The following is a 23,559-nucleotide window of genomic DNA, read 5'->3' as shown; positions in this document are numbered from 1 at the left end:
GCACTACTTCTGCCAGTTTCTTTTGTCTTTGAGGTGGACACTAGAACATTTTAAATTACACCCGTGGTCCCATTATACTTTTATTGAACTGCTTTGTTTTGGAGTTAGGCCTGGCAGTAAGGGAGGGCCAGAGGAATTTTGAGATGAAATGACATCAGGAAGGTATCTGAATGGAAGTTGCCATTCCCTGGTTCTTCACTATTAGGACCTGGGGCATATCATCTCCAGATAATATTTACAAACCTCTGTTTTAAAGTTTTGCTATTGTTTTCTTATTCTACTCACCAACAATGAATCAATAGCAATCAACATTGGGCCTGAAAATAACCAATACCACTTCATTTACTCTAAGCCTAAATCTTAATTATCAGCTGTAGGATTATAGGACTGAAGCATAATCTTAAATGGACATGTTTTCACAGAGGCACAATTGTTTTCCATTTCCTTTGAACTGAATATAAATTTAAAGTAATAATTGAGATTCCCTCATAAAGATGATCACCATCTTCTTTTTAAAACTCATATTCAAATTTAATAGGAACAATTAAAATAAACTTGCATGGGTGAAGCATGTTTCACTGATAGCTAACTAGAAACTTTTTCACTGATTTTTGCAATCTGTATCAATTAATGTATTCTAAATGATCAAAGAAGCAGAGATCATTTCTAGAGAGTTTGTTTACTTAGCAATACAGCAGACTGTGAACCAAACCAATAAAATATTTCTAAGACTCGAGTAAGTCAAGAATGAATATTCTCAGAAAATTTTCTTGGACTTTTGCAACTAAGAGATTTTAAAGAGATGGAAATACCAGACCACCTAACCTGCCTCTTGAGAAGCCTGTATGCAGGTCAGAAAGCAACAGTTAGACCTGGACATGGAACAACAGACTGGTTCCAAATTGGGAAAGGAGTATGTCAAGGCTGTATATTGTCACCCTGCTTATTTAACTTCTGTGCAGAGTATATCATGAGAAATGCCAGGATGGAGAAAGCACAAGCTGGAATCAAGATTGCCGGGAGAAGTATCAATAAACTCAGATATGCAGATGACACCACCCTTATGGCAGAAAGTGAAGAAGAACTAAAGATGAAAGGGAAAGAGGAGAGTGAAAAAGTTGGCTTAAAACTCAACATTCCAAAAACTAAGATCATGGCATCTGGTTTCATCACTTCATGGCAAATAGATGGGGAAACAATGTAAACAGTGACAGACTTTATTTGCAGGGGGGGGGGGGTGGTCTCCAAAATCACTGCAGATGATGAACACAGCCATGAAATTAAAAGACACTTGCTTCTTAGAAGAAAAATTATGACCAACCTAGACAGCATTAAAAATCACAGTCATTACTTTGCCAACAAAGGTCCGTCTAGTCAAGGCTATGGTTTTCCCTGTAGTCATGTATGGATGTGAGAGGTAGACTATAAAGAAAGCTGAGTGCCGAAGAACTGATGCTTTTGAACTGTGGTGTTGAAGAAGACTCTTAAGAGTCCCTTGGACTGCAAGCAGATCCAAGTCAATCCTAAAGGAAATCAGTCCTGAATATTCATTGGAAGGACTGATGTTGAAGCTGAAACTCCAATACTTTGGGCACCTGATGGGAAGAACTGACTCACTGGAAAGACCCTGATGCTGGGCAAGATTGAAGGTGGGAGGAGAAGGGGACGACAGAGGATGAGATGATTAGATGGCATCACCGACTCGATGGACTTGAGTTTGAGTAAACTCTGGAAGCTGGTGATGGACAGGGAGGCCTGGTGTGCTGCAAAGAGTTGGACAAGACTGAGAGATTGGACTGAGAGAATGAACTGAACTGAACTGAAACAAAAGTATCCATCTAACTGCCTACAAAATCAACTATCAATTGTTTAAAAGCAAGCAACAGTCTCTAACTCTGAAATCCAGAGCCAAATAAAGGCACAAGCTTTTCAGACTGGGCTTAAACCATGGCCAGTAATTAAGTACAATATTTGTAGATATATGAAAGCAGAACAGATTTCAGAATAAAATATATCTGTTGAGGAAATTTTAAATAATAAATAATAAAGTTTTAAAATAAAGTCTCTCAACTTAGATAAACTATGTGACCATTATAAAACTATTCAGAAATTTAAAAAACAAGACTTTCTTAATTTTCAAATTCCAGCTAATAGAATTCACACAAATTTTCAAACTTTCATGGGATAAATTATCACTCACTCTTTTTATGGGGGAAAAAAGTATAATTTCAAGGGTGATGGGAGATTTATGTTCAAACACATACTGGCTCCTCTTTCTGATTCTCATGATTAATCAACAACTGTTTCAGATACTACAAATTGTCAACTGTATTTCAGAAGGCAGTCTCTTGAAGTGATGAGACAAAATATTTTCTTTGCTAGACACTCCCAAAATAAAAGGAAAACCAAGATTTAGGATGATCAAATTGAACTAAGATTTCGATTACTTAAAGAAAACCAAGGGTTCAGAAAGAAATAATGCAGAAAATAAAACCAAGAGTAGTTTTTGAGAAACCAGGATATTTTAGACATTTCCGTAAGACATTTCCTTAAGACAGAACCATGTATAACTATTAGGATGCAATTTAAATAAACCTTGAAGTGCTGTTAAATTGTCTGCTCTGTGTGTGTGTGTGTGTGTGTGTGCGCGCGCGCGCATTCAGTTGTGTCTGACTCTGTGATTCCACAGACTATAGTCCACCAAGCACCTCTGTCCATGGAATTTTCCAGGCAAGAATACTGGAGTGGGTTGCCATTTCCTCCTCCAGGGGATCTTCCCCATACAGGGATCAAACCTGCATCTCTGCAGTCTCCTGCATTGGCAGGCAGGTTCTTTTCCACTAGCACCACCTGTTAAGCCCATGCCCATATCAGGCATACTTAAAAAAACAGAACAAAATACCTCACCACTTAGCTGTCACTGAAAATGGCACTGGCCGGTAAATTCTTTACCACTGCACCAACTCAGAAGCCCCAAAATGTCTGAAGGTGAAGTGAAAGTTTGCTCAGTCGTGTCAGACTCTTTTGGGACCCCATGGACTGTAGTGCATGGAATTGTCCAGGCCAGAATACTGGAGTGGGTAGCCCTTTCCTTCTCCAGGGGATCTTCCCAACCCAGGAATCGAACTGGGGTCTCCTGCATTGCAGGCGGATTCTTTACCAGCTGAGCTAACAATGAAGCCCAGAAGTCAATCACAAATGCCCTAAGAAAATCTGAAATAGAGACAAAACATCCTGCATTAAACTTTCCTCTCATCTGCTAACAAGAATCAACGCACCGGTCGGGGTCAGCATTTCACATGTTAATTTCTAAGATGAATAAGCAAATCAGCAACAGAGGTTACCTTTTAAGTTTTCTTAAAAAGCATAAACAATTTAACAATGGCAATAAACCCTGAGTCTTTTTCTTCTCCAGGAAAAGAAAAACAAACTTAAGCTAAAATATTTTTCTCTTCATTGGCTATTTATGAAGTCAATAAATACAACTAAGAACACACACACACAAGAAATACTCTCAAGAAGCTGAATACTTCCCATCTGTATCCTTTTACAGCACCACCCAGAAAATTCACAAAGATACAAATTTGACCTTTGTCCAGGCTCATGAAAGTGAAGTGAAATGTTCAAATGGCAAATACAGACAAGGAAAGGAATTTCTTGGGAACTGGGTGGGTCTGCTTCCTACATTGTTTATTTAAGAAAGTCCTCCCTATTCATTATCTTTGTCCAGGATGTCTGGAATGGCCCTGCTGACTAATAACTCAGTCCCAAGTTCCAGGAGGGTTTCCCTGGTGGCTCAGACGTTAAAGAATCTGCCCACAGTGCAGGGGACCTGGGTTCGATCCCTGGGTCAGGAAGATCCCCTGGAGAAGGGAAATGGCAACCCACTCCAGTATTCTTGTCTGGAGAATCCCATGGATGGAGAAGCCTGGTCGCAAAGAGTTGGACACGACTGAGCAACTTCACTTTCACTTTCAAGTTCCAGGAACTTGCACTACCTTAAGGTAGCTTTTGCTTCTACTGTTTGAGCCATCTAATCACATGGTCACCCTCTGAGAATTCCCTCCTCGCATACTTCACTGAACAAGTATGCAGGGATTCCAAAATTACAGTTTTGTCACAAAACTACTCTTGAAACTGGAGCAATTCACAATTCCTCACACCAACAGAAATACACAAGCTGCCTTCTTGTTCAATCATCTTATCAATTAGCCAAGAACCCGCCCTGCACAAAACAACTACAGGGTTTAAAATTTTAGTTCACTTTTATTGGATTGAAATTTTCTGGATTCCGTGGTGTAAGAGGATTTAACACTTGACACAAAACATTAAAAACAACCCTGAGAAAACCCTGGTAAAACACAAAGTTAATCATAATGACCTCAATTAGATTTTCAGCACCTGTCAAGTTAGTAGCATATAGTGGGATTGGCTTCAAGCCCTTGAACTTGAAAAGTACAATTCCTTAAGAGAGTAGAAATAACAGAATTTCAATTTTTTTCTTAAAGAACCAATTTTGATACTAGTTCACATTAATGTAAAAGGCAAGTATTAGCAGTAAAATGGCAAAAAAAAAAAGAAGCAAACTGCAAAAAGCTAAATTATAATGAAATTTTCATTTTGATGGCCACTCAATTTCACTCCAGTACACAATGTCTTCTCTCTAAATTTCACTATCTTGATCAAAGAAAATCATTTCTAAGCACCTTCAGCTGAAAATGTCCCAATCAATCAGAGGACTGATGAAATATTTCAAGAACAAGGCATTTTTGTTTCTGGGTCAACTGAATGTCTGAAATAAAGAGTTGCAAACGAAGTTACTGACAGCATTTCATATCCTTTTCACAATAAAATGTTTTAGAAAGACTGAAAGAGTAAATCTTATTTAAAAGGCTTAATTTTTTTTGGTAGACTTGTAGTTAGGTGTCATTCACAACTTTTTTAAACATAAGAGAAGCTAGCTTTCAAGAATCAAACATAATTATCACTACAGTATAAAATTCCCAGAGTCTTCATTTAGAAAATTTGTCAAGTGTTAAGTAAATACTAAATGTAAGACACTGCAGTGAGTTATGAAACAAATTACAGGAAATAGTCTGTGATCAAGTTTAATGTTAACTTCTCTGCCCCTCTATTTTATTTTTAATATCTAACCACCAAAGTACACCCTTGTTCCTGGTTATGGTTTTACACCAAAGTGAATAAATAGTTCTTTCCTCCAGATATCTAAGTTTACATTTGGGTCAGAGAACTTTCCTGATAATACCATATAAAATATCACATTCATGGCAGATTTCCACCTAGCATTCACTGATGATATCCTTGCCCAACTTAATTTTTTCCAAGTTTTCTACTACTTTTTATTCTTCCATTGCTATTTATTCTGTCTACCCCTCATTATACTGTAAACTCCCATGAGGGGAGGGACCTCAAAAACACTGGTTAAATGAAGGAGTGAATTTTCCTACTCTGGCTGTGCTCATAAAAACCTAAGTTTCAATGTATGAAACACACTAGTAACTTCTCTATAAAATCTGATTGTAAGTTGCTCATTCATCTAATATGTATCAGAATAAATTATTCCTGGAATGATTAGTCTACATATATGCAAGTTTCTGTGTAAGTCTCTTAAAAACTCATCACTTACATCTTCAAACCAATACACTGCAATGACAAAACTATTTGCCTAAAAAACAAAAACAAGAAATTAAGAGCATCAGCATGAGAAATATTAGCTCTCCAATATAGCTTTTCCTATGATAAGTTTTTATGTTAGTCACTGAAAAATTAAGCAAAGATTTCAATAAGTTTGCATCAGTTTTAAAGGCTCAACCTCCAAAGTAGATAAAAAGAATTTTTTTTGAAAGATGAAAAAAATCAATGTGTTTACAATGGCAGTTATCTATCTTTATCATGTGTGCCTATTAATTCCATTACAAAACAAAACAATAATTGTGCTTTTGAAAAGCTGTCCAATGATAAGAACAAACAGAAAAAGTCCTTTTTTAGACTAACCAAACCTCAACCAAGACTACTATTTTCTTCATTTTTGACTAAAACAAAAACTACATTGTCCTGTTAATTTTATTGTAACCCAGTCATACGCAGACAGGAGAAACAACAAATGGTCACTTTGGGGTAAGAGGTCAGGCCTAAAGTAGACAAATGCATATCGAGGGTAACCTCTTGTCTGTACTCCCATAAAATGTCACTCTGGGGTCAAAATATATCTTTAAAGCTTTGAAATTTAACAAATCACCAAGAGTAACAACGCATTTTCTTCACTTCATGCAAATGACTTTTCTTGATAGAGTATAGATTTCTTATTCTTATAAACATCCTTCCCAAGAATATTGGAGCAGGTTGCCATGCCCTCCTCTGGGGGATTTTCCCCACTCAGGAATCAAATCAGGGTCTCCTGCATTGCAGGTGGATTCTTCACCAGCTGAGCCACCAGGGAAGCAAGGATGAAAAGTAATTTACCAGTCCTGATCACCAAGGATACCTTAAACATTCTTTAGTGGAGATACAATGTAGATTTCTATGGAAGCAAAGTGAAAACATAGGAACATAGTATTAGATTCTCCATGAAAGAGACTCAAGCAAAGAACAATTTCATATCAATAAAATAAATTACTAAAATTTTTTTTTCTTGCTCAAATTTCTCAACTAAATGCCACCTCAACTAGAGAAGAAAAAACAAATCGAGAGAGAAAGACCACATGGAAATGAGAAGATACAAACACCGGGGTTCATCACTAAGAAGACCTTAAGAGTTCTAAGATTTGCTCATCTATAAAATAGGTTTGTTGTTCTCCCTTTTCTGAAAAGTTCATCTTGCTTATTCTCTCTCCCTGCTCACAGACCCTGCATATGTGGTTGTGGTACTTTCATTTCTTACTGTATCTACTCTTGAGAAGCATGTTGATTTCAAACATAGCTACAGTAACTGCATCGTCCTATTTGAACCCACTTTTTTGATCCAGCAGGGCAGTGATAAATGAAATACATGAATTGTAGTGACCAAAAAAAAAAAAACCCAAAAACCCCATATAAACTCATTTGGACTTCACTTATTGATTCTTTAATACGTTGATCACACCCTAACCACAGTATCACCAATTTGGGGTATCCTTAAATATCTTCAGCCTAATTTTGAAACTGGGATTGCAAACCTTTTATAATGAGCAGAATGTGCTGATTTAAAAAGTATGCTTTTAATTAAGCAGTAGGTCAGTACTAAATTTTATAGTAGATCTCTATAGAATTTATTATCATCTAGCTATTAATATCAGAGAAGGCAATGGCACCCCACTCCAGTACTCTTGCCTGGAAAATCTCATGGACAGAGGAGCCTGGTAGGCTGCAGTCCATGGGGTCACCAAGAGTTGGACTTAGCAGCAGCAGCTATTAGTATGGGCTTCCCTGGTGGTTCAGAAGGTAAAGAATCTGCTGGCATTGCAGGAGACTTTGACTCCTGGGTCGGGAAGATCCCCTGGAGAAGGGAACGTCTACCCACTTCACTCTTCTTGCCAGGAGAATCCCATGGACCAGGGAGCCTGGTGGGCTACAGTCCATGAGGTCACAAAGAGTTGGAAAAGACCAAGTGATAGAGAGAGCGAGCTATTAACATAATTCATTTTATTTTGAAAGTTGGTTTCTTCCAGAAGTGTTGCCTTCTCAGGCAGTCTTGCTTTTAGGTTTCCTTGTCCTCTGGTGAAAATTATTTAAAGCTTCCAGTCTAGGTAGGACCAAAATTCTTTTGCTGGCATCTGATATCTTCCTTGGCCAAACTGGTTTATTCATTTTCTAGGGAAGGTTATGCTGAGAATTAAACCAAGTTATTCAAAGCTCTCTGCACACAGCTGACAGCCAATAGCTGAGTTAATAATCAAGCCAGAATATCAACTTGCTCAGTTTTAGACATGTGTAGCTGGCTGCCAGGGTGCACATATTTAAAGTAGGTCTTACTCATTTGTGTAACAACTGCTTATGTTTTTTACATATTTCTGTACTGTTCAAGTTTTTCTATAAGCATGAATTGTTTTAGGGCTTTTCAAAGAAGCCAACTAAAATACAAAATAAATACAAATATTTAATACATTTGTATATGTTTTAATTTTATTTGTGATACAAATTTTATCTCCAATGTCCTTTTTAAAATTTAAATCAAATTAATTCATTCTTCTCATGAACAAATTGCCAAGTTCCTATACAGTCTTAACTGGTTGGTAAGTGCATTGGTCAGTAGGTGAAACATCATATAAATTTTAACTTTCAACAATGCATAGGATTTTACATCATATCAACATCATAAACAGTAACTGTGACTAACATGGGCTTATAAGATGCCATCATGTTATATATTAACTCTTTATATATTAACGCTTTCACTGTTTCAAGCATTTTACATACATATTAACTCAATCTTCAACAACCATAAATATTATCCCCATTTTGCAGAGGAACAAACTGAAGTATGAGTTAGCTCATAGTCAATAGCCTGACCAATGTGGAATGCTGCCTTCCTAGGAAACATGAAAAATTCCACGACTAGGTTTCTGACCTGACATTCTATTGGTTATCAAAATCAAGGCTATAAGTGTAGGAACGATTACAGTACTTTCCATAGAGCTGGCTTTTAAAAGCCTCTCATTTTGTTCATTTCAACCACTATCTTCTTCCATAAAATACTTTAATCCTAGAAATGCTCAAGCTAAATCTGTATTTTATGCTTCTTCCAAATGTAGCCACACAAAATAAGTCTAAGTAAAACAGCCTCTTATTTCCCATCTCAGCTAAGAATACATACATGAAACTGAATCCTCTGTACCCCATTCTAACTATTCAGCATCCCCTTTTCATAGATCTATTAGTTCATAAACACATCCAGGCTGGTTTTTTTTTTTTCTTTTCCTAATGAATTACTTTATTCCTAGAGCAGCCCATTCGAATCCAATTTATCGTGCATGTCTACTTCTAAAAAGGTAACAGTGAGCATATCTATTCACCTTTAACCTGAAGAGGAAAATTCATGAGATCTTTTTTCAAAGGAAAACATCAGTGTCTTCACTGAAATGGTTGTTTCTTAAAGCATCCACATTAAATTGAAGAAACAGTTACATAACATTTTCCCCTTCATCCTGGTTTTCATTTCCAAATTCAGTTTGAGGGTTCAGGTACTATTTGCTTTCCTTTTACTAACAAATACAAGGAGAATGAAGAAATATACATTTTCTGGCTTAAGCTTGCTACTCATTCAGGAGGACGGGGGCTCTATTCATTCCATCTCTTTGGCCGCCTCCGCCTGCCTGCCTGTCTTCCTCCAGCACTGAGGAGGGTGTATCTGGATACGAACCATTAGGCCACAGGGTGACAGCGTCCCCAAGGATTTGCAGAAGATGGTGTGAGTACCAATTCCCACCCCATCCATATGGAAGAATGTATGGAGGAATACTTCCACAAGCATGTGAGGTCCTACTATGAAAAGAAAACCATTTCATAGTCAAGTGGAACATGAAGGTAGAAAAGAACCAGGAAAAGAATCAAAAAACAAAAGAAACATTTTATTTTCCCCATGTTCCTTGCTGCTGCCCAGTGAATCAGTTTGTTCATTGGGTACCCACTTCTTCCGTCAAGGTTCTAATGAAGATGCTGCATCAGAGCTCTTGGCCCCTCAATCCTTATTTGGAATTCCCTATTCCTCTCCCGGGCCTCCCTGGTGGCTCAAGGCTAGGTAAAGAATCTGCCTGCCATGGCAGGAGACCTGCGTTCGATCCCTGGGTCAGGAAGATCCCAGGGAGAAGGAGATGGCAACCCACTGCAGTACTCTTGCCTGGGAAATCCCCTGGAAAGAGGAGCCTGGTGTGCTACAGTCCACGAGGTGGCAAAGAGTCGGACACGATTTAGCGTCTGAGCAGGCACTCCTCTCCAGAGTGTATCCTACACCTTTGCCATCCGTCTCACCATCTGTCACAGTTCATGAGCACACATGTAGGATGATTTGTTTATCCTCTGTCTTTCCCACTAGACTGCAAGCTTCCTGAAGCAAGTGACGGTTTTTGTTCACCAGGCTATCTCCAGAGCTATAGTCCAGAGCTTGGCCCCAAGAGACTCTACTTAAAATGGCCCTAATGAATAAACAGGGACACAAGGAAAATCAAATCCCACACTGGCTCTGCCCATATCCTCAGGGGTATGTGTTCGGGAGAGAGGTATGTAAACAGATACTATAAATGCAAAGACTTAAACTCCCTTCCCCAAACCTAAGATACAAATCTAGCTGGAAAGGAATCATCAGGAAATTCTCGAGGACTATCTCATCCCATGGTTCCTTTATTCCTATACAGATGTTTATACTGTTAATACTTTTACTCAGTATACCACTTAATCAGCACTTTCCTCTTGGTACTTAACATTTTCTGTTTTCTTTTATAATCATGTGCCTGTCTTATTTACTCTGCAAACTTCCTGGGAGCAGGAGAATACAGTATGCAAGTCAGAGTAAACCTTACATCCTAGAGCTTTATTTATTAAGTACATGTGTAAGGTTTACCTTTGCATTTGTAACTGATACAACCAGGCAGAGATTAGAGAAATATAGTAATCGAAGATGCTTTCTAAGTCTCTTAAAGTAATACATATCCCCACCTAGATCAAATGTGCAGAAAGAGACCGTAGATTTCTATTGAATTTTACCATACTCTTCAATGGTAGTTTAACAGCCACAGGAAAGGTACGTAATAGCTCTGCTTATTTCAAGAATGACTGACACCTTCATCTTCATAAAAATATCTGCACAGAAGTCTCTAGTACACCATAAACATAAAATAGAGGCCCTCTAGCAAAAGGGAGAAAGCCTTTTTCATGAGGATTACCTCTACATTTTTCTTTTTTTCTTTTCCATATGGTTTATTACAAGGTATTGAACATAATTCCCTGTGCTACACAGTAGGACCTGTTATTTATCTCTTCTACATATAAGAGGTTGCATCTGCCAGTCCCAAACTCCCAATCCAACCCCCGCCTTCCCTTTACCCCTTACCCCTTTGCAATCACGTCTGTTCTCTATGTGAGTCTGTCCTGTTTTCCTTCAAACCAATAGTCAATGGACCACATCCTTTCTTTTCAGTCATTCCTAATTTAACCTTGTGATCTATTTAGTCGTATGTTTCTCTTTATTTCCCCAGTCAGAACCAGGGATCATTATTCTGTCTGGAGTACTTCTCTGCAGTACTAATGGCCACAGCCGCTTGGGTGCCCTCCGGTTATCATGGCTTCCCACTGGTCAGCCAGAAATGGTGACTCCTTATAGCTCACCATCGAATCTGAGCTTCCCGATTGTGAGCCCAGGCATCCACCATTAGGGCTGTTCTGACCAGTGTGAGTAGGTATCTATACTCTCTGAATTAGCACCACAATCAAAGCAGATACTTGTGAATTAGGTTAAACCCCACAATACTGGAAAATAAAATTTAAGAGGAAGCCAGTTTAAATAAATGTCAGGGCCTTTTTAACTCATACTCTGTCACTGTACCAGGGAAAATCATCAGCTCAGGTAATGATGCTTTTCCCAGAGGCCGAGCACCCTGTGATCATTGCCCTTATTCATTTCTTGTCTCAAGTCACCTGCAGCAGACCTATTTTCTAAGCCCTACAAAAGACAGTCAAGTTATAATTAACATCTTTTCAACGGACAGTGACTGAGTTCCAGAAATCCCCTCAAACCTCATCAGAGTGAACTGCCTACCTTAAAGCTTTGCAAAATGAATTAACATGCATCTCACCTCCACCCTTTGAAGGAGGTGACAGTAACCAGTGAAAATGTCCAAACAGATGGAAGAGCAAAAACTGCAATCAAACAGGCTGAAAAAGAAATCTGAATCATATTTGCCTTTTTCACACAGAAAAATATACTGCTCAAAAAATGTAAACATCTACTTTTTGACAAAAGTTTCAACTATAAAGGCTTTTAATTACTTAATTTGTGTCTTTCAACATGTAATAAGACAATAAGAAAACTGAAATAATTGTAGGAGTAAATTTTAAGTACTGGAAAAAGCCTAGCTCCCTTAATTAAATGCATTTTTTAAAACAGAATAACCAAATTCTCCAACTCTTAAAACAATCTGCCTTAACGAGCCCCGAGGTGATTCTTGAGCCACTGGTAAGTAAAAGAAGAGGAAAAAGTTCAATGACCTTGTAAATTAGGGACTAAAACGCTGTCCCGGTGTGAGAGTCATACAGTCTCAGTGGAATTACAGGAAAACGAAATTGTTTTTGGGGGAAAATTACCACAAGGATGGGGAAAAGTTGGGGGTAAAAACGGGGAAGGGAGGTGACGAATGGTAAAATACCGAACGGGAACCCAAACGATGCAAAATTACGACCTTTTTTGCCCCAGCTGTCAAGCAAACAACTTATAAGCATCTTCAGATAAAAAGGAAAACGGTGATTTGGCACAGGCGTCAGCTGAATGTTGGAAGAGTTGGATGAATGGGGCAGACTTGTTATATACACCTAGTGGTGGGTGGATTTCCCAGGCTGCAGCCTCCACAGCTTTTCTTTGCTGCACTGCAGAGGCGCCATCTTCTCCGTCTTAATCTTCGCTCAATTTCCAGCCTTTTATCTGCACCCTAAAAAAAAAAATGACCCCGAGGACCCTCCCCAGCAGCCCGCGCCCCCCGCGGGGAGCTAAATCACAGTGCCCAGCGCTGCCAGGGAAGGGGCCGCGCCTCGATCCGACAAACGCCTTCTTTGATACACAGGAGGGGAGAACTCGTGCAGCCCCGCCACCCGCCCGTGCCCTTTCCAGACGCACGCCGCACTCTCCGCCTATTTTTCCCCCAAGGACTTTGCAACCGAGAAAAGAATGAGCCAGGCTCGGAGGTGATGGGGGTAAGGAGGGGAAGATGAGGGGTTCCGAGACGCCGCCAGCGCGTCCCCCGGCAGCGCCCCAGCCCCCTCGGGGACGGACTCGCAGCGCGGGGAAGGGAGTCAGGCAGGACGCTCGGGTGGCGCACAGACCACCGCGCCCCGGGGCTGGCGAGGGCGGGGTGTCGCGGCTTTTGTTCCCGGGGACCTTCTCCCTCTGCGGGTGAATCCGAGGGTGCGCGCGAACGCCCTGGATGTCTAGGCTTGGGGAAGGTGCGAGGTGGTTGTGGGTCTCCGACCCCTCCCATCTCTCGCAACTTAACACAAAAGGGAGACGCCGAGAGGCACAAAGTTTGCCCGCGGAGGGTGGTGCGCGACCCTCCTTGGGGTCGCCCTCGGGAGCCTCCGCGATGAGGAAGGAGGAAGAGGTCTGGCGAGGAAGGGGTGGTGGGGATGGGAAAGGAAGGTGAAACAGGGCGGAAAAGGCCAAGGGAAGCGAAAGGGTGGGGTGGGGGGTGCCCAGCCTCCCCGAGCCGTCCCGACTCCTCCTCCCCCGAGCCCGAGAGAAAGGAAAGGGCAGCGATTAAGAGCTGGGGACAGAATACAGGGACTCCTGCGTTTTCGGTTTTCCCCACGTGTTCTCTCGGCCCCCACCGCCCCATCTCCCATCAGTATGTCTCTTGCCTCCCCCGGGCCCCGGCCCCGAGGAAGGAGTGAATCAGGATCTGAGCCTAAGAGAGCCTCCTCCTCGACTCGCGCCCACCGAGACTGGCGCGGACCCCGGGGCCCGACACCTCGCCGGATCCCTCTGCGCCGGCCGGAGCGTGGGTCCCCGGGGCAGGGCTGGGCCGGAGGAAGAGATGCGCAGGGCGCCCGCGAGCGGGGGCGTAGGGCGCAGAGCCGAGAGAGGGGCCCCTCGATCGCTCCCCCCAACAACCGCCCCGCTTCTCTGGATGAAAGAGGGAGCCGGTCCCCTCCATCCTCCACCTCCCTCCACCGTCACCCCATTCCGAGGCGCGGCACTCACCTCCAGCGCCCGAGCCGTCCAGGCGGCCAGCAGGACCAGTGCCAAGGCGGGCAGCATTGCGACCCTGCGCGGGGCACCGAGCGAGCTGCCGTGCGAGGAGGATCCGCCGCGCCCGTGCTCTGCCTGTGTCGCCGCCGCCGCCGCCGTCTCCGGTGGCCCCGCGCTCTGCTGCTCCGGGTGCTCGCTCTCCTACCGCTGCCGAGGAAACTGACGGAGCGGCGGCGCGGCGGCGGGGCTCGGAGCCCGGCGAGTCAGCTGATCCGGCCCACCCCGCTCGGCACCCGAGAGAGACCTCTAGCGGAGCCGCCGGGGAGCTGCGCCCGCTCGGCCGGGAGGGGCCCGCGCCCCCCGAGGCGCCCACAGGTGCGGCTCCCGCGGCTCCCCTGTCTCCCCTGCACGCGCCTTCCCGGGCCCCCGACCGCCCGGGCCCGGAGCAGTAGGAGGGAGAAAGCTGGGGTCGGGAGAGGGAGGGATGGTGCAGGGGCAGGGAAAGGGGAGTCCTAGAACGTCTGGATTCCAGAAAAGTCGAGGGCGCTCTCCGCGGGTAGGAACCCGCGAGCTTGATTCATAGGACCCCGCAGGCCTCTCGGGGGTGTATTATAAAGGACTGCTGCTGGGTGCGTTTTAATCCGCATTTCGGATTTTTTTTTTTCTCTGTCTCTGTTTGGAGAGGTCTGGGAGGCGTTTCTGGAAGAGAACGAGACAGGCTTAAAGGAAATAGGATTTCTTTGCTTGTTAGGACAGCAAAAGCCTCCACCCCCCTCCCCCGCCCCGCTCCAGTCAAAAGCAGCCACGAGGAACCTGGAATTTCTATCTTTAGACCGAACCGAAGGAGAAAGGCGCCGGACCTGGAGAAGAAGCGACGACCTATTTAGTTCTCCTTGAGAGAAGATTTTGTTTAAAAAAAAAAATTTTTTTTTTTTTTTTTTTTGGTTTGAGAAAGGGAAGACCATATGGGTCGTGGTGGTGGTGTTTTTTAATCAGGCAGGGATGTAATATCTGAGATGCGGGTGAAGTGAAAGTTAAGAGGGGAAGGGTCTGGAAAGATGACTCCCGTTCGACCCCAATAGCTCAAACTCTGTCCTTGTTCTTGCTTGTGTCTGTCCTAAATCACAGAAATGAACCTTCTGGGAAGCCACTTTCTCCTCGATTAAACACAAACCACCCAGTGTCGGGTTAGTGTCCGGTGAACCTAGGATGGTCTACAACTGCCCAAACGTATCCCCTGCTCTTGACCTAAAGAGGCCTCTGTCACCAAGGCAGGGTCCCCAGCCGGCCTGCAGTGAAAGGAAAGAAGCCAGGGAGTCAGCCGTGGGATCTTTGCTCAGCCAGAGGTCGCCTGCTTCCTTCCGGAGGACTCTGTGTTTCTCTGCCAGCTGCCTTAGATGTAGTCTTCTGTTTTCAGCCCCCTAGGTATCCAAGCCTGACTCGTGGATTACTTTTTCCCATGAATGACCTTTGACGGTCCTCCACAAATAATGACAAATAATTTGTTGCCTCGAATTGTTTGTTTACTTTTATTGTTGAGTTGTGCAGTCACTTCCACTCTGCGCCCCCATGGAGTGTAACCCACCAGGCTCCTCAGGCAGTGGGATTTCCCAGGCAAGAATACTGGATTGCCATTTCCTTCTCCAGGGGATCTTCCCAAACCAGGGACTGAACCCGGAATTGTTTACCACTGAGCCCAGGGAAGTCCATTTGTTGACAAGCTTTATGTCATTTCCTTTCCATGGAAGCCCATGAGGCCCTTACTGTTATTCTTCCCATTTATAAATTAGGACTCTGAAGACCTCCTCCCAAATCTGACAACAAGTAAGTGACAAGTAGCTGGGACTGCAGAGGGAAAAAAGCCCCAGTCACAGCAAAAACCCAGTTTCTTTCAGACATGTTGACCCACCACTACTCTGTCCTAGGTTTATAGGAGCAACTGAGGGCATCTGCATGCAAATAGGAGTATGACTTAAAGATGGGGAAGGAGCCGGGCCAGCTACACAATTTACAGGGTCCAGCGCAAAACTAAACAATGGGACCCTTTGTTCCCAAAGTAAGAATTTTAAGATGGTAACAGCAGAACGTTAACCACACTTGGTGCCCTGAGCATGGGACCAGGTGTGACCTAACAGACTGCATGTCCCTGGAGCTAGTCCTGGCAGGGAGGAAGCATTTTTTGAAGAGTTAAGGGACTTTTATTGAGCACAAAACTCAAAAATAGAGAGGTGAGGTTATAATCTCTGAAAATACAAGTTCTGTGGTGTGGCATATGCCCTTCCCACTGTTGAGACGCACCTCACTCACCCATCCCTGCAAAAGACCTTCCCCAAGGAAAGATGATTAGCTGCTGAGTCAGAAAGATGATCACTCTTCACTCTTTTTCCTGCTTCGTCACCACTCAAATCCTGTTGGTATTGCTTTTCAGCCAGTGTCTCTGTTCTGTGTTTAATGCCATTTCCTGCCCCGAGGTTATCTTCAGGATCCTCTGAGGAGTAAATACCAGAACTTCTCTAGTTAGAACTGTAAACCCTGGGAAAGGGACTACCCACCCATTGGCTTCGATCTCCACAACGGTTCCAGGCCAGACCCAAAGGCCCCAGCTTAGGAGACATTCACTAGCTCTTCAGACAATGCATTGTCTTTGAACTGCTCTGGTTACTCGAAAAGTCTTAAAGCCACATCCTTTTCCTTTAACCTCCCACTCAGATGTCCCTGTTGCACTTCTGTGACCAAGCCAAGCCAGTCTTTTCCACACCACAGACCTCCACATCAATAAAACCAGCAGTTTTCATGTTACTCCAGGGTCCTGTCTTCAGAAAGTAACACAGCCGCTCCCTTCCACAGCACATGGCACAGTGGCACCTGTTTCTGGTTCCTTCCACACTCCTCTGAGTGTGGTGTGTCTCGTGTCTTTTCACAGTGCTCCAAGGCTGCTGCGGTCACTGCCATGTGAAGGAGTCCGTTGCCCACCTCAGTCTGCAGGTGAGTGTTGAATTGGATTGGGTGGCCTCACATTGGTCGCATTTGCTACCAAACCTCCCATCTGTTTTATGTATAGTGCTCCTGAGTTGCATCTCTGTCACGTTATGTTTAGGGTGTTATCTATGCCCTGCAGATATCACCAAAAACAATCTTTTTTTTTTTTTTTTCTAATTGGGGTATGTGCGTGTGTTAGTTGCTCAGGCATGTCTGACTTTGCAACTCCATAGACAATCGCTTGCCAGGATCCTCTGTCCATGGAATTCTCCAGGCAGGGTTACTGGAGTGGATTTTCCCAACCCAGGGATTGAATCCAGGTCTCCTGTATTGCAGGCAGAGTCTTTACCATCTGAACCACCAAGGAAGCCCTTATTGGGTTATAGTTGATTTGTAACATAAGTTGCAGGTGTACAGTGTAATATTCACAGTTTGTAAAGGTTATACTCCACTTATAGTCATTGTAAAATATTGGCCATATTTCTTGTGTTGTACAATATATCCCCGTAGCTTATACATAGTAGTTTGTACCTCTCAATCCCCTACCCCGGTCTTGCCCTTCCTTTCTTCCCTGTCCCTGCTTGGCAACTGCTAGTTTGTCTTTAGCTGCGAATCTGTTTCTTTTCTGTTACATTCACTAGTTTGTTGTATTTTTTCCATTCCGCATATGAGTGATATCATACAGTATTTGTCTTTCTCTGTCTGACTTATTTCACTTGGCATAATACCCTTCAAGTTCATTCATGTTGTTGCAGATGGCAAAATGTCCTTCTTTTCTGTGGCTGAGTAATATTCCAGTGTGTGTGTGTGTGTGCACCACATCATCTAGTCACATGTTGGTGGACACTTAGGTGGCTGCCATTATCTTGTCTGTTGTAAATAATGCTTATAGTGCTTCTGTGACCATTGGAGTGTGTGTGTCTTTTTGAATTAGTATTTTCCCTTTGGGGGTATATACTCAAGTGTTGGAATTGCTGGGTCATGTGGTACTTCTGTTTTTAGTTTTTTGAGAAACCTCCTTCTGTTTACCACAGTGGCTGCACCAGTTTAAATTCCCACCAGCAGTGTACCGGGCACCCTTTTCTCCATATCCTTACCGACACTTGGTATTTGTGTTGTTTTAGATTTGTGTTCTTTCTTGCTTTAGCTGTTCTGAAAGGTATGAGGTAATATCTCATTGTGGTTTTAAATTGCATTTCTCCAATGACTGAGGATGTCTAGCATCTTTTCTTGTGAGTTTTAGCCATCTGTATGTCTTCTTTGGAAAAATGTCTATTCAGGTCTTCTGCTCATGTTTTAATCAGATTTTTTTATATTGAGTAGTATGAACCGTTTATACATTTTAAATATTAAACCCTTATCAGTCATATCATTTGCAAATACTTTCTTCCATTCTGTGGGCTTTTTGTTTTGTCAATGATTTCCTTTGTTGTGCAAAAGCTTTTAAGTTTAATTAGGTCCCATTTGTTTATTTCTGCTTTTATTTCCTTTGCTTTAGGAGACAGAGCCAAAAAAATATATGGCTACAATTTATGTCAAAGAGTGTTTTGCCTATGTTTTCTTCTAGGAGTTTTATGATTTCCTTCAAAACCAATTGTAGTCTGAGCCAGAATGTGGAAGCTGTATTAGTTGGCTAGAGTTACCATAACAAAGTATCACAGTCTGGGCAGCTTAAACAGCAGCAGTTTGTTTTCTCACAGTTCTGGAAGCTAGAAGTCCATGATAAAGGTGCTCATAAGGTTGATTTCCTCTGGGGCCTGTCTCCACTTATAGATGGCCACCTTCTCCCACTGTCTTCACCTGGTCATCTCTGCATGCCTGTGTGCCAATTCTCTCTTCTAAAGACACATGTTGTATTAGATTAGAGGCCACCCTGAAGACCTCATTTTAACTTAATTGCCTCTTTAAAGACCCTATCTCTGGAACTTCCCTGCTGGTCCAGTGGTCAAGACTCCGAACTGCCAGTGTAGAGAACTAGGGCTCCATCACTGTGTTGGGGAGCTAAGATCCCACATGCCACACAGCGTGGCCAAAAGATTTTTTTAAAAAGGCCCTGCCTCCAATTGTAGTCATATTTTGAGTTACTAGAGGTTAAGACTTCAACGTAGGAATTTGGAGCAGGGGGATGGGAACACAATTCATTCTAGAACAGATGCTCATTTAGAACAGCTAGGACTGGCTCTATAATCCTGACACTGTTCTCTGACATTTAGTACCAGTGATCAGTGGTTCATCTGCCCTTTTCAGTTGGAAGATCATTCAGCTCAATAGAAAGAAACTGAGGAATTCTACTTTCCTTCCATCGTTCCTTGACATTGCATCATGATCCCAGAAGCTAGTTTATCCAAGCAACCAGCTTAACCAAGATCATCTGGTTCTGCAAGTAAAGAAAATGTTCTTCTACATTACTTCTTTGATCATTTTTAGCAAAGCTTAAGCTTATATTGACATTTAAAATCTGTATTAGTTTGTTAGAGCATGCCACAGACTGTATGGCTTAAGCAACATAAACTTGTTTTCTCGGTTCCAGGAGGCACAAGTCCAAGTCGGGGTGCTCTCAGGGCTGGAGGCCTCTGAGGCCTCTGTCGTTGGCTTACTAATGGCCACGCTTGCTGTGTCCCCACTGGGCCTTTCCTCTGTGAATGCACACCCTTGGCTTCTCTTTCGACACGTCCTAATCTCCTCATCTTATACGGACCCTGCTCAGATTGGATTAGGGTCCACTCTGATGACCTGATTTTAACTTAAGCACCCCTTTGAAACCCCATATCCCTCATATAGTCAGATTCTAAGGTCCCGGGAACTAGGCTGCAGCATATGAATTTAGGGGGAGCACGCTTCAGTCCGTGTCAGAATCCCTAAAACTATCCTCACATTTAAGCTACTCTGCTATTTATTCTTGAGGGTAGAGTCTTGCCACCTTTTATTCACGTCCTTTTGAAACCAGCATGCTTCCCAGGTAACCAGAGTGGTTTCTTTGACTGCCTTTCAGTTGAATATTCAGATGTCTTGGTTACTCCAGATTTCTAATAATGTTGTAAATTATGGTACCTTCTGTAGAGGTGCTGGTGGGCTGAGTATTAGCTGTTATGACAGATACTGTGACGTATTTGAGAGTTTCACATGCTTCTCAACTGATCTTCCTTTCTAGAAATTCATGCTGATTCCTCTTTGTGGCCCAGAAGTCGATCTTGAGTTGTGTTTTTCTCTCATCTCTTTTTACGTTCTCTAAGACAGAGGGCGGGAGAAGGAAATGGCAACCCACTCCAGTATTGTTGCCTAGAGAATCCCAGGGACAGAGGAGCCTGGTGGGCTACTGTCCATAGGGTCTCAGATTTGGACACGACTGAAGCAACGTAGCATGCATGCATGCATTGGAGAAGGAAATGGCAACCACTCCAGTATTCTTGCCTGGAGAACCCCAGGGACAGAGGAGCTTGGTGGGCTGCCATCTATGGGGTTGCACAGAGCCGGACACGACTGAAGCGACTTAGCAGCAGCAGCAGCAAGACAGAGGGCATTATATAGTTCTTCATCTCCACTACAGCCTTCAGTATCTATAGAAGTCTAAACTATGCATAGCATTCAAGGTTTTCATAACAAAATTCTTTCTCTCAAGCGTGGGTGCAGTTTTTCACATCATAGGATTTTTTTTTTCTTTCTTGGTAATGAGCAGCCATAAAGAAAATTTTAAATGAATAATTAACCCTTAACTGCATGTAGCTAACAGATCTTCGTGTATATAGAGGTTGCAACATTTTATTTGCCCTGTTTCTTAGGTTACTGCTTCATTAATGGATCTTAATTTCACTAGTGCATCTAAGAGTTCATATATCTTCAACCAATACAATACTTTAAAATTAGTCCTCTGCAGTTACTACACAAAGCTACTTCAGAGACAGCCTTCAGCTTCAGATAAGAGATAGTTTACAAATAAGCTTAGTGTATTTCAGGAGTAATTCTATGCGACAATAATATTAATATTAAATGTTTAGCCAGAGACCTAAGCTGCAGGCAGCTGGTTTACATGACTTTTTTGAAGAATTATGGTAATTCCAAGACTGCCACAAGGACTCAGTTGTCCATCAGCAGATGAATGGATAAGAAAGCTGTGGTACATATACACAATGGAGTATTACTCAGCCGTAAAAAAGAATTCATATGAATCAGTTCTGATGGGATGGATGAAACTGGAGCCGATTATACAGAGTGAAGTAAGCCAGAAAGAAAAACACCAATACCGTATACTAACACATATATAAGGAATTTAGGAAGATGGCAATGACGACCCTATATGCAAGACAGGGAAAGAGACACAGATGTGTATAACGGACCTTTGGACTCAGAGGGAGAGGGAGAGGGTGGGATGATTTGGGAGAATGACATTCTAACATGTATGCTATCATGTAAGAATTGAATGCCAGTCTATGTCTGACGCAGGATGCAGCATGCTTGGGGCTGGTGCATGGGGATGACCCAGAGAGATGTTATGGGGAGGGAGGTGGGAGGGGGATTCATGTTTGGGAACGCCTGTAAGAATTAAAGATTTTAAAATTAAAAACATTTAAAAAAAAAGAATATTCCTATATTTTATGGAATAACAAGAGTGGACAAAAAAATAGGCCATACATGCCAACCCCAGAGGTAAGAAGTGAGAAAAATCGATCCAGTAGCAAGAAGATTTAATGGAGACCATATGAGCGTTACATGGGTTTGCTTCTTTAGAGGACTTGGGTAATAGGGCAGCAACGTGTATTGATCGTAAGGGACTCAGACTTGGAGAAAACCTGACTTTTGCATATAGTTGTGGAACCTACCAGAAACTCCGTTTCTGAAAATTCATCAGGTGTTGTGACAAATGGAAATCGCCCAGCACCATGCATAGTTTGCAGTAGAAACCAGTTCTCTTTTCTTGTGAGAACAGGAGTTCACAATAGCTGTCACCTGGGTGACCAGGATAATAATATCCTTGAATTGATCTTGCATTAATCTTTCCAGGGGCTGCCAGTGGTTACAGTGACTTTTAACCCAGAGTAAGTTAGATGGGTCCCCAAGTAATGTGTTGCTAATAAAAGTTCCAGATTTGTGAGTGATTTAATTTTTTGACACCAAAATGAGAGCAGACTCAAGGTTACTGTTTTATCAGACTGCTCATTTGTATTCCAATAATGTAGAATTGGACAATATGCCAAGAATTAGGGGAAACCCTCCACCACTCCCCAGGGCATGTGCCAAGTACATGAAAGGCAGGCATCCTCTCTGCAGAGGGCACAGTACTTGAAAAGCCTGCTTACTGGAAGTGCTGAGAGGATTGCATGGGGCTGACCACCTCCTGCAGGATGGAGGACCAATCACATCCCATTCATGTAGTCAAGAAGAGTCTCTCCCCTAAGCTGCTGCCAGAAGTCCCAGCTCTCACCAGGATTTCCATGGCCTGGTGCCACAGCCAACACTCAACAGTGAGATGAACATTGAGCCTGAGGGCTCTTGGGCTCCAAGGCAACCAGGCCTCTTTATCTCCACACATCATGCCTTTTCATACTGTTCATGGGGTCCCCAAGGCAAGAATACTGAAGTGGTTTGCCATTCCCTTCTCCAGTGGAAGAGAATGGCAAAGCTTCGGAAGTTGGTGATGGTCAGGGAAGCCTGGTGTGCTGCAGTCCATGGAGTCGCAGAGTCGGACACAACTGAGTGACTGAACTGAACTGACCTAATGCCTAGGGATTGTCGCCCATGGTCTCCTTTTTAGAGAGAAGTTCTTGAGTCTCCCATGAGTGGATTCAGCTTTCAGAATCCTAGTGAAGGCGGTAGCTAGGCAAATGTTACCTATACCTAAAATGATTGGGAAGATTCCAGACAGATAAACCTTGAGTATTCCTGAACACATTTTGTAAATAAACTATATCCTGAATGACAGAACAAATACACAAACCAACAACCAAATAAATAAAAGCTTCACAGTTATTTGGTATACAACTTTTGCCCCTAAGTAACCACCCCAACCTTGCTATAATCTAATTTGGCTGTATCCCTCAATTAATATTTTCTGTCCCATATGTAATTTATTCCAAAGTAAATGTAACACTAGACTCAAGAAGGAGTGGATATATATTTACACGCACACGTATATGCATAATTCTGGCTGATTTGAGTTGTTGTAGAGCAGAAACCAACACAATACTGTAAAGCAATTATCTTCTAATTAAAACATAATAAATATAACTCTTAGGAATGAAAGTGTGTAGTACTGGTGTGCTTAGTCGCTTCAGTTGTGTCTGACTCTCAATGACATGGACTGTAGCCAGCCAGTATCCTCTCTCCAGGGGATTCACCAGGCAATTGGCTCAGTCAAAAGTTTTTACACTTCCACTGCGGGCAGAGTGAAAAATTGATACATTCACTCCCCTTAAAGAGCTTATGTTTATGTGAGAAAAGTATCTGCAGGAATAAAAGCCATGGTGAATGGTGACAGTTAACAGTATAGTTAACAGTACTGTAGTGTGTATTTGAACTGGAGAAGGAAATGGCAACCCGCTCCAGCGTTCTTGCATGGAGAACTCCAGGGACGGGGGAACCTGCCGGGCTGCTGTCTATGGAGTCGCACAGAGTCGGACACGACTGAAGCGACTTAGTAGCAGCAGCAGCAGTGTGTATTTGAAAGTTGCTATCAGAGTAGATCTGAAAAAATTCTC

General features: G+C 42.7%; 1 protein-coding gene across 6 annotated transcripts in view; it reads right to left on the bottom strand.

Moving 5' to 3' along the window:
- The window catches only part of APP (amyloid beta precursor protein), a 313,643-nt gene extending 299,044 nt beyond the window's left edge, over positions 1 to 14,599 (bottom strand). For all 6 annotated transcript variants that reach the window (XM_069549724.1, XM_069549735.1, XM_069549746.1 and 3 more), the window contains exon 1: positions 13,901 to 14,599. In XM_069549724.1, coding sequence (XP_069405825.1) covers positions 13,901 to 13,957 — 57 coding nt within the window. In that variant the 5' untranslated portion in view covers positions 13,958 to 14,599. The remainder of the gene's footprint in view (positions 1 to 13,900) is intronic.
- Between the last annotated feature and the right edge of the window lie 8,960 nt (positions 14,600 to 23,559).

Source organism: Ovis canadensis, chromosome 1, assembly GCF_042477335.2.
Source record: "Ovis canadensis isolate MfBH-ARS-UI-01 breed Bighorn chromosome 1, ARS-UI_OviCan_v2, whole genome shotgun sequence".
Lineage (NCBI taxonomy): Eukaryota > Metazoa > Chordata > Mammalia > Artiodactyla > Bovidae > Ovis > Ovis canadensis.
Note: the sequence above shows the minus strand (reverse complement) of the source record. Positions and strands in the feature narration are given on the sequence as shown.